This window comes from Perca flavescens, chromosome 10 (assembly GCF_004354835.1).
Source record: "Perca flavescens isolate YP-PL-M2 chromosome 10, PFLA_1.0, whole genome shotgun sequence".
Lineage (NCBI taxonomy): Eukaryota > Metazoa > Chordata > Actinopteri > Perciformes > Percidae > Perca > Perca flavescens.
Genome location: NC_041340.1, coordinates 34,309,911 through 34,322,170, shown reverse-complemented (window position 1 = coordinate 34,322,170; position 12,260 = coordinate 34,309,911). Strand labels below are relative to the sequence as shown.

The 12,260-nt window shown below is 40.1% G+C and overlaps 1 protein-coding gene across 3 annotated transcripts in view; it reads right to left on the bottom strand.

Annotated features, from left to right (window-relative positions):
* Window positions 1–11,077, bottom strand: part of gabra2b (gamma-aminobutyric acid type A receptor subunit alpha2b) — a 54,866-nt gene extending 43,789 nt beyond the window's left edge. Inside the window, exons 1-3 of one of the 3 annotated variants that reach the window (XM_028589773.1) lie at window positions 10,550–11,077; window positions 10,003–10,108; window positions 7,318–7,433 (exon numbers count right to left, since the gene is read on the bottom strand). In XM_028589773.1, coding sequence (XP_028445574.1) covers window positions 7,318–7,433; window positions 10,003–10,073 — 187 coding nt within the window. In that variant the 5' untranslated portion in view covers window positions 10,074–10,108; window positions 10,550–11,077. Of the gene's footprint in view, window positions 1–7,317; window positions 7,434–8,264; window positions 8,358–8,459; window positions 8,573–10,002; window positions 10,109–10,549 lie in introns of those variants that run through there. The other 2 variants (XM_028589775.1, XM_028589774.1) reach the window with 2 other exon arrangements.
* Window positions 11,078–12,260: the final 1,183 nt, after the last annotated feature.

The window sequence follows — 12,260 nt, the reverse complement described above, 5'->3', positions numbered from 1 at the left end:
TCTCTGCTTTGCCCACCCAGAGAATTTGGCCCACCCATGAGAGAGAGACATCATGGCTTTCAGACGAGAAAAGTGGCAGTTGGTCAAGGCCACACCCCCACCCTCCACCTTGCCCCTCCCTCTCCTCCTCAATAGCTTCAGAAACAGAAACGTTACTTGGGTTACTTAACTAAATGCTAGCGAACCAAGGCATCGTCATTGCTAGCAGGAGAACAAACGTACCTGACCATTAACGTAAACTTAATGAAGTTACTGAAACAAACAACAAATAGCTTTTGATAACAACAAAAAGGTGCATCTACCTCTATGTGTTTTTTCAAATGTGATGGTGAATTTTTGAAAGCCAGCAGTTTGTGGTGTTTCGGTTGGCACAATTTGCAGCACATTACAACAATGTACAGTTTATTCCCATCCAATTAGATTGAATTCGGTACTGATGATGCGAAAAATAATAACGGTATCTCCACTGAAATTATTTGAAACTAAAGTAACAAGCCAATTTTGTAAAATGTAAGGAGTAGAAAGTACAGATATCCTGTTTTAAAAATGTAAGGAGTTAAAGTAAAAAGTCGGCACATAAATAAATAGTAAAGTAAAAATATCTGAAAAATCTACTTGAGTACAGTAACAAAGTATTTGTACTTCGTTACTTCCCATCTCTGCTGGTTTGATTTCAGCTAAAGTGACAGAAACCAATTGCTACATTTGGTATTGCTTCAAAACAGATCACAAGTATAAAAAAATAAATGCTGGATTAAACCAGTGTGGGTAACAATTTAGTCCACAATAGTTACATTATAGGCTTTGTAGTGGACCAAATAGCAGTTTTTGCTTCTGACAGTAATAGCCTGTTTAGCCATCAAATGGCTGTGGTTATACTGTATTTGCTATAAATAAATTCTGGAGAAATGCGCAGCCTGAAAACAATTACAGTTGTTTTTTTCTCTCCCCCTGGAACCTTCTAGTAGCCCCAAGGGGACTTATGGCTTCATCTTGAAAACCTCTGCCCTAGATTTATCTTTCCAATCTTTATCATTTGATTATCAGTTGGAGCGGTAAAATGTTTCAACTCACAGCTCTTGTTCGCCACGATAAGACACAGCAGAGTGCTGTCGGGATAGGTTTAAATGTCGCACACCTTAGGAAAAACCTCTAAACACTAACTCAACGTTCCACCTTGATATAGGAGCCTACCATTTTGTGTACAGTCAAATGGTAACAGACTGCAAATGATAACATTTTGGCTGAAACCAGTGTTTCCTCTATGTTGATTTGACCGTGGCGGCCCCCCCACGGCAATATTTCTGCCCCCCACGGTATCAGAAATAGGGCTGCATTGTTAGAGTGCATGTTGGAGAGCGTTTGTATTTTAGGTGCATTATTTACATGCTGAAGTAGTTCGGACCTGCCCCCACTGCTAAAAGAACTCCTAAAGGAAACACTGGAAACGGTGGCTGAGAGGTTCTTTTTTTAAGGCTGCAGTGTGTGGTCTAGGGGTGGGTGATATGGACAAAAAATAATATCTCGATATTTTTTCCAATTTTGACGATAACGATAATTAGACGATATCCTTTAAAAATGTGATTTTAAAAGTCTAAGTTACTTAATCACTGATGATAATAATGGGCACAATGTTGAATGAAAACAGTTCTTATTTATTTTCTTTAAAGTGTAATTATTCAAGTAAAAACAATTCAAAGACAAAATACTAGTATACTAATACTAATTGAACTAGTGTAGGAACATTGAACTCTGAGTACACATTCAGTTGTACACCTCTGCTGTAATGTAAGTTGTGCAGCACACAAGCAAGATGAAATCATAATAATAAACAAAGGGTTCTGTTCTGTAACATATTGCACACAACCATGTCCTTATTGGAAGCAGTCCTGGAGCTGTGATAGGGCTGTGTTAGGTTCTGATAGTCCTTCTACTTGGCTGTATGTCCTTCTGACTGGGATTTATGCTGGGATCAGGAGTAGTTGGATGTGACCTGACTGGCCCAGGTGAGGGAGAGGAGCAGTTCTGTGTGCTTTCTTGATGTCAGAGTATACATGGTCTAGTGTGTTCTTCCCTCTAGTAACACAATCTACATGCTGGAAAAAAAAGCTGGGGAGTACAGACTTTAAGGACGCCTTGTAAAAGTCCCCTGCTACAATATGTATCCCCCCCGCACTGCAGTTTGTTCACTATGGTTAGCAGTGAGCCAAACTTGTGCTAACGTTAGCATCGGGGGCTATGTAGACGGCAGTGTTTTCGTGGTAAATAAAATGGCCTGTATATTACCGACAGGGCTCCAGGTCAGGTGAGCCGTGCGGGGCAACAGGCCTGCTGTTGGCACCCCATTCATTATGCACAAAAATGCAGTCCTCCGCCTCTGGTCTGACTCTTGCCGCAGTTATTTTCTCATCCTGCCGGTAGCTAGCTCGGCGTGCTAGCGCCGACAACAACCTGGAGCGCCCGGTCTGGCTGTGTCCTCCGGGATGTTGTGAGCCGCCTGGAAGGCTCTCGTAACAGCTGTGTTGTATCGTAGTCCTATATTGATTAGTTCAGTGTGGCTGTATTTGTATAAATATACACCGACAGGAGAGTTAGAAGCCGCTGCACAATCGCGCGCCGCCATCTTTGTTGAAGTAATTTAAATACTCGATAGTGTAAATTTGCACATCGTTAACACAACAATGACGATATTATCGTAAACGATATATATCGCCCACCCCTAGTGTGGTCTTGTTAAAAGACGCTCTAAGCGATGTTGGATGATGTTACTTCTTGTCGACGTTCAAAGTATTTTCACACAAATCAAAGACTAGCTCGCTCCTCCCTCCTCCTCGTCCCGTTCCCTCCCTTCTGTGCTTCCGCGCACTAACCATCCGTTATTGGCTGAACACTGGAACACGGTTTGTGTAGGTTTGCATGGTCCAGGTTGGGCCACTTTGTTTTTGTTGGTGTGTGTGGACCCTAGGCCGTCTACAGAGACCGCGTTTTTTTACAGTGTGTTCAGAGGACCGGCAGCTCGCGGATAGAGAGGAGATGTTTGCTGTATGTGACAAAAAAATGTTGTAGCCTAAAAAACGTGTGACATCGCTTAAAGTACCTTTAAGAAGATTTATTGTACTACATTAGACCGTTGTTCCTGTTATTTTGTCCACGCACCATAGCTGTCTTTCATTGTGGTTTTCTATGCAGGGAATTGAAAAATGTCTTTGAATAATCATGTGGAAGAGCAAAATACAGACATAAGGGACAATACAGCTCCTACAGTGGCACTCATAAGTTTATGAACCCATGCTAAAGTTGACTAAAAAAGAGGAATAAAAAAAAAATCATCTTTTGGAAATTGATCTTAATGCCTTAATTTAAAAAATAAAAATTAGGAAACATCCAACCTATAAGGACACCAATTGTCTATGTGAATGAATAATTTATCGTAAATATATAAATGTTCTTCCTTAAAATACAGGGGGGTACACCTTTATGTTAAATTCCCATAGAGGCAGGCAGATTTTTATTTTTAAAGGCCAGTTATTTCATGGATCCAGGATACTATGCTTCCTGATAAAGTTCCCTTGGCCTTTAGAATTAAAATAGCCCCCCCACATCATCACATACCCTTCACCATACCCAGAGATTGGCATGGTTTTATTTCAGTTAGCCTAGCTGGTTTGATTTGCATTAAGAGATGATTTTATGGAAAGTACCCCATGCCAGTCTCTAGGTATGGTGAAGGGTATGTGATGATGTGGGGGTATTTTAATTCCAAAGGCCAAGGGAACTTTATCAGGATGCATAGTATCCTGGATCTATGAAATAACTGGCCTTTAAAAATAAAAATCTGCCTGCATCTATGGGAATTTAACATAAAGGTGTACTTACTTATGTATTTTAAGGAAGAACATTTATTTATTTACGATATATAATTCATTCACAAAGACAATTGGTGTCCTTAAAGCTTGGATTTTTCCTCATTTTTTAAATTTAGGCATTAAGATCAATTTCCAAAAGATGATTTTTTTATTCCTCTTTTTAGTCAACTTTAGCATGGGTTCATAAACATATGAGTGCCACTGCAAGTCAGATGACCATGGGGCAGAAATACATAAATACGTAATCTGTTCTATATGAAAGTAAGGTGTAATGATGCTGTAAACAAATTATTGAATATTTGAAGTATATACTATATATTAGATACATTGGAATTCAGGCCCCCTTTTTTTTGGGTGGCACACTACTTGAACAACGAAAACTATCAAAGGGACTGACTCTGTATCCCAGAATATAATGTATGTCTGAGTGAACACACTCATGTAGCTGTGATGGGGGGCTTTTTCCGCCATTATAAACGTGTTATAAACTGACGCACAGTGAAGCGTTAACATGTTTTTCCCACAGATGAGACATAAAGATCTAATGTGTCTACAATGTGGAAAACTCCATCTGATGTCATGTTTCTGTTCTTAGACTGCATTCTGCTCCACAATGTAGTCCCTGTGTACATTAATGAGTACAGTATGGTACTACATCTTGAGTTTGGGAGTTTGGCTCCCACCGGGGCCAAATCTGATAGAAATGTATGAGATCATTGTACCGTAAGAGACCTCAGATAAAAGCGTCTAATTGATGTTTGAATTCTTTATTCATGTTTTACTTCAGATCGTTGAGCTCCCCCATGTCTGCCTTTAACAGGATCACTTCTCCAGAGCGGTCTGTTGGAGGAGAATCTATAAATCACCAACAGACTTCAAAAAGCTTGTCAAAAGTGCCAGGGCCAAATCACAAACGTCCAGAAACATACTCTGTGTTTATATTTTCTATAGGTAAGTTTACATTTTGGTGCATGGAAACAGGCCATGAAATTCATTATGGTCCTTAAAGTAATACATTGAGCTCCTGTGTTGTAATATGCTTTTCCTACACAGTAAATAAGCTAGCAGCACCATTGCTGTAAGTCCAGTTGACAAGCTAAAGGAGGTCTGTTCCCCATATGGCAGCTCCTGGACTGGGCTGATGGCCCCAGGAATTTGAATTTCAAATGGGACCAAATCCTGAGGGAGGAGCTCAGCTTTGGGGTGAGGAGCCAGCTGGAAATGAGATGCCAAACATGGAGGATGGAAGTGAGGATGGAGAGGCACAGAGGCCACAAGAGAAAATGTGATTCTCAACGACACACAAAATGCACACTCTGCACAGAGTGGAAAATATTGAAACCTCACAAAAGCTCAGGAAAATCACATTTCAGTGGCTAAATTTGAGCAGAATGTAAAAATATATTTTATACTTTATATTACAGCAATTCACAAATACTCATAATAAATATATATTATTCAATAAATATATGTATATATATATATGTTTGCATATGGGCCTATATATAATATACTGTATATATACAAATAAACACACGTGGTAAGAAAGCATATGCTTCATGTTTTAATGCCAATTTTCATTAAAAGTAGGACACAAAATGTACTACAAAATGCTTTTGGACTTTAAAAAAAAAATCTCCCAGTTGACCATTTGAGATATCAATAGCCGGTTTCCGACTGGAGGGATTTTTTTGCAGTTCCTAGAACATAAAATTCCTAGAACCCTTTTTTTCTCGTGTTCCAACTGGACCAATTTGGGGATTTTTAAGTTCCTCTGGCCGCAGCTCCTGTAACTCTTTCAGCTCCTACTTCAAGGCAGGGTCTTTTCGCTGTTCCCTTTTCAGCATAGGGACCTAGGTCAACGAGGGTTGGGTTTCCGGTACAGACAGACCAAGAATGGGACAATTGTAACAATTTCCGCCTTCTTATTCATCACTAAATTCACTTCTGACAACGCTTTAGGCGAGAAATGAACTGTTTTGATTTTGAATATAGGCTTATATATTATAGTCTTGCGTAAATCGATGCCGAATTGACAATTTACTTAAAAGTTTTCGGAGTTGAGAAGCTCCATGAAGTGAGGCGACAGCCAGCAAGCGCCTGCCGGGGCCGCTAGCTCGTCGCTCAGCCAGTCGTGCTCAGAGACCCCGCTGTAAGCTGGAGGTCTCTTAGACTGCTCTCGTAAATAAGAGGCTTTTATTTCGCCGTTGATGGTTCGTTTGTTTAAATATCACAACACATGTCCATCATAAGATCAACGGGAACCTGTGGTTAACTGTCTTTTCGCTGGCCAGCCGTCTCACACACACACACACACACACACACACACACACAGTCACATACACATACAGTCACATACACATACATACACACACACACACACACACACACACACACACACACGGCCACAGAGCAGCAGGCAGAGGCGGGGGAGACTTGTTTAAATTTTGACAAATAGGCTATATACATTAGATTTAGTATTTAGTTCATACTTTTTTTGGTGTATTTGTTTTCTGACTTTAACGCTATAAAGACCGTAGCCGTGCTTGCATCACTCCCTTACCCCTCCAATAGTCCCTATGGCCACTTGGCCAATGCGAATGCAAATGGAAAAAACGGTTTTGGGGGAGAGTAGTTAGTAGATGTGCTTACAAGTGGACTTTTCCTATAAATATGTTCCTGTAACTACTTGGTCGGAAAGCGGCTCATGGCATTCTCTGTCTATAGAGTGTAGTGGTGGCTTAGCAGATTTCCATTGAAATAACACTAACCATTGTGCCAATAGCTAATGACAAAAAGTGCAAAAATCTAAGGGACCTACTATGTTATGTTGCCATTTCTGGGTCTGGTCATGCATAACAAAACCAATCGATTTTCAATGCTACATTTTACTTAAACTGCTCCTTTAAAAATATAATCCAAGAAAGAATGGGTCGATTTGTGTTAGATAGATCAAGATCCAGTCAGATTTTCCAAAGTATTACTTTGCCATCACTTCAAGCATGCCCCTAGAGTCAAACTAGCATTACAACCATGCAGCACAATCAAACTAACGCTGACCTCTAATATCTGACAGATTCGACGGACAAACTTATTTTTCCCGGAAAAAGTCAAGCAAGAATATAGCTATGTGCTGGGTTAAATGTGGCCAGTTCTGCTGCCGTGACTTTCCAGGAAGTAAAGTGAGTGTTATATAACCTAAATGTTTTGTGCACAGTGTGTGTTGATCAGTTTATTCTTGAGGGGATTGTTGCCAAAGGTTATCAGTACTACAAATCTGATATTAAACAAAGTGTTTTCACTCCAAATGAGCAACCAACAAAAGGCACATGCTGTTTCATAATGAATGGGAGCTCAAAACATTCCAAAAAGTGAGTTAGATAGTATCAATTTAAAAGTATGTAAAATGATACAGTTCTGTACATCCAAGGATAGTAGATCCTTTTCTTACCTCCAAGACCTGGCCGTAGACGGTTGTCATATCCATCCAGCAAGCTGTCCAGGATCCGTGTGAACAGGGTGATGTTTGTTTTAAAGGCATCAGATGTGTCATCGGCGTTCACTGATCTAGTGGTTGGACACACAATAACAACGTGACCAGCTGAGGGACACTTCACAAACAGGAATTATTTGTTTTTTTACATTCTAAATGTATTTAGACTGATAACCACTGAGGCCTGATTAAGGGGGTGAAAAAAAGAGGTCATTACGATCTGGCAGAGACTTCATACATGCCCTCACAGATGCACACATACACATTGTTTCTCATCCACATGGATGACCCAGTTCAAGGAGGAACATTTGTGAGCCATCTGATCTTGGAGCCAAAACACAACTGAATATGCAAATGTAATCAGAGCTAGAGATTCATGGTAAATAAATTCAGAGAAGGTCCTACATTAAAGCTCGACATATTCACCACTGCCTGGTGCAAAATCTGGCCATATTTCACATTAAGAATGGAATGTCTATACAATTTTAATCATTTTACACATCTGGGTATTTTCTGTTTGGACCATATTTATGTAGTTACCATCAGAGAAGATGTTAGATTAATGTAGCCTACTTTTAATGTTTTAACCTAATAGATTAGGCATTTCTTAATATTTCTTAATTTCAAATACAGTATGTTCTCCGATATAGCAACAGTACTTTGCCAGTTTTTAAATCACACCCATATCACAACAGCCAGCATAGCTATTTTTAGGCTCTGTAAGCAAATAAATAATCACAAAACCTGCATTAGCATGTGTGGGACTCTTAGGTGGAGGAAATTATAACGTAAACCTTCACATTTATCCGTCAACCGTTCATTCACATCTGTTATGCTAATATGTTTTGTTCTGTATTAGCATTAGCATGCTAACGTCACGTTAGCTGTCTAACCAACCAAGTTACCTTTCAAGGCTTGCTGGGCGGGGGCTGTTAGACAGGGTGGAGTTAGCCAACTAACGTTAGCTACCAAAAAGCAGGTTGCATTGCTATGATTTTCTGAAGACATTTTACGAACGTTATTAGCACATACAAAAACAGTTACATATACTTATATGCATTTAAGTTAATTTTGCTGTGTTCATGTCATGTTGTACAGACCTCCAGCCTCCTTGTCGTAAAGTTGGAAATATCTGGAATTTCTGAACAGAATTAGCCTACACAACTTTCATTAGACCAGTAGCCTATGGCAAAATGCCTTCATCAGCGTTGCAGCCATTTTTTATTTTTGCGGATGGCTGGCAGTTAACGTTGCATCTAAAAATAAATAAATAAATTAAAAAAAAAAAAAAGTCCCGACATGTTTAGAATAAAATCAAACATATGTTTCATTTTATTTTTTTAATTTTCAATTTAATTTAATTTTTTTTATTATATATATATATTTAGATACAACGTTAACTGCCAGCCATGCAGTAGGCCTACAACCAATTCAGCTAATTAAAAAACAACAATAGCCTACTGTTTTGGAATTGCTGAATTGATTGTAAAAACCAATTGGACCAATCGTCTTTACTTTTTAACAGATAATGTCTACTAGCCTACTGTATATGGATATGAGGTTCTTGTTCTTCCCCTTCTTTTGACTTTTGAAATGGTGGGAAAGCACAGGGGTTACTAATGACATTAACGATGGCTCTACTCTATTCTGGCGTTCCAGTTTGTGACAGTGAGCCAGCATTTAGGCCAATAACACCAGGACCCTAAAACCAAAGCAACTAAGCAGAATTCTGACGTAATTAATTGTAGCCTATTATTTACACCTGTACTTTTTAATAGCCTACTGTGACATGTCAAAATGTCTGCTGTGAAACCAGCCTACAGTCAAGCACTACAGGCCATCATGGACAATTTGGCATCCAGACATGTTTAGAATCTACAGTAGCCTAGTTTATACATTGGTAGGGAGTGGGACGTAGTGGATATTGGATTCAGTGGCCTATTTTAAATTGCCTCTCATGCTCATTGGCCGTTTCTTTCTTTTGTCAACTGTGCTCTAGTGTGAACACTCAAATGACCTAAACTGTCACCTTTACACCTGATGTGATAATGTGAGATGTCCTCTGATAAAACAGTGGGTTGCTGCAGCCATAGTAAAAATGAAGGTAGCCTATACAAAGCAGGTTAGACACATTTTCAGACATATCAATTTAAAGCAGGAATTAGGCCTCAGATATAGCCTCTCTTTTAATTTCCTTGGAGGGAATAAAATCCATTTGGCCACAAAATCACATTTCAAGGTTGATATTGGCTGTAGCTATTAGGCTTATCTAATAAGAAAGGCTGTTGAAACAACAATTAATATCTTGTTATAGAATAGGCTTCAACTCAAGCTGGTCCATCTCATTTGTAACACCAAACAACATTTTGAAACCAGTATGGATTGTTTAGGCCTATATTAGAAATTGTAGGCTACTACACGTGCAATAGGCTGAATAATTACCCACATGCCCTCCGGGTTTTTGACTGAGGATAGGTGAAGGCGTTAAATGCCTCGCCTCCTGCGCATTGAGTGCCCACTGATAATGAGTGATTGATAAGTGGAGACCTCCAGTCCGTCCCCAGAGACACACAGTGAGTCATCATCTGCCTATAATACAGCTCATACATTGTGATCTCTTCAAGGCGTCTCCCATAGACTCACCTGGTTTCCCAGAGAGCTGTGAGTGCCAGCAGGCAGATGGGAAGTAGAGGCGCGCTGTCTCCGCTCCACATGGCTGCTTCAACACCTACACACAGCAGGACAGCCGCTGGAACGAAGGGAGGCTCAATTGAACCGGCTTGACATGCCAGTGGATTTATATGTGACCCATACAGTCATTGTAACCATAATTATTTCTAGGGATTCCCTTCAGCACGCGAGAAAAAAAAAAAAAAAAAAAAAAAAAAAAAAAAGCAGAGACCGCAACTGACAGCAATTAGTATTCACTGACACCTCCCACGCCTCCACTCACTGAACATTACTGTTAGGAAAAATATTGGATCAAGTCAGTACACCGATCTGAAGCTGTATCAACAATTTAGACCATTACAAATTAATTAAACGTAGGCTAGAAAATAACCAATACCGTGTGAGAAAATGTGTTCCCCTCCCACGCTTTCAAGCATCTCTTATAAATAATAATAAAATAGACGTTTCCTTTGTGTCTGAGAGGGGGGGTTGGATAAAAAAAACCAATATACAGACTCACCTCAAGAGCAGAAAGTACCTGCTGCAGCTGGAATCGTCGAAGATGCAAGAAAGTTAAAGACAAATCAGCGCTTTCTCCTGTTTTGATGAAATTGAACGAGTGCAAGTGTGTCATGAGAACAAAGCTGAGAAATCATAGTCCCAGCCAGCAGCAGTTATGCACCCAAAATGCATTGGCTTTCATAGTGTTCCAAAATTTGAAGAAAAATTAAAAAAGAAATTGTAACAGTGATACGGAAAGAAGTGAAATAGGCTAAAAGCTAAAAAAAAAAAAAAAAAAAGAAGGAAAAAAAAGAGAACAATAATTAAAAATTAAAAAGCAGCAGTTGTGGGAGATGATCCTGGCTTCAAATTGCCCTGTTCAGCACCCCCCTCAGTTGGTTAAAAAAAAAAGCTCGATGTGAATCGTGATAAGCAAGAAGCATCTCAGTCTCCCTCATCTCCACTCAAAAACTACAAAGACTGAGGAGGAGAAGCACTGGGTCCTAGAGATAGTTCGGTATGAACGGAGCCTCCTTCCCGAAGCCTGCAGCCGAGCCCTTGGAATGTGAGGATTTTAATGACTGTCAATGAATATATACAGTACAGGCCAAAAGTTTGGACACACCTTCTCATTCAATGCGTTTCTTTTATTTTCATGACTATTTACATTGTAGATTCTCACTGAAGGCATCAAAACTATGAATGAACACATATGGAATTATGTAGCCTACTGAAAACATGTCTTATATTTTAGATTCTTCAAAGTAGCCACCATTTGCTTTTTTGATAGCCTGCAAACCCTTGGTGTTCTCTCAATGAGCTTCATGAGGTAGTCACCTGAAATGGTTTTCACTTCACAGGTGTGCCTTGTCAGGGTTAATTAGTGGAATGTTTTCCCTTATTAATGGGGTTGGGACCATCAGTGGTGTTGTGCAGAAGACAGGTTGATACACAGCCGACAGCCCTATTGGACAACTGTTAGAATTCATATTATGGCAAGAACAAATCAGCTAAGTAAAGAGAAACGAGTGGCCATCATTACTTTAACAAATGAAGGTCAGTCAGTCCGGAAAATTGTGAAAACTTTGAATGTGTCCCCAAGTGTAGTCGCAAAAACCATCAAGCGCTACAACGAAACTGGCTCACATGAGGACTGCCCCAGGAAAGGAAGACCAAGAGTCACCTCTGCTGCTGAGGATAAGTTCATCCGAGTCACCAGCCTCAGAAATCGCAAGTTAACAGCAGCTCAGATTAGAGACCAGATGAATGCCACACAGAGTTCTAGCAGCAGACACATCTCTAGAACAACTGTTAAGAGGAGACAAATCAGGCCTTCATGGTCAAGTAGCTGCTAGGAAACCACTGCTAAGGAGAGGCAACAAGCAGAAGAGATTTGTTTGGGCCAAGAAACACAAGGAATGGACATTAGACCAGTGGAAATCTGTGCTTTGGTCTGATGAGATGAAGGTTCCAACCGCCGTGTCTTTGTGCGACGCAGAAAAGGTGAACGGATGGATTCTACATGCTGGTTCCCACCGTGAAGCATGGAGGAGGAGGTGTGATGGTGCGGGGGTGCTTTGCTGGTGACACTGTTGGGGATTTATTCAAAATTGAAGGCATACTGAACCAGCATGGCTACCACAGCATCCTGCAGCGACATGCCATCCCATCCGGTTTGCGTTTAGTTGGACCATCATTTATTTTTCAACAGGACAATGACCCCAAACACA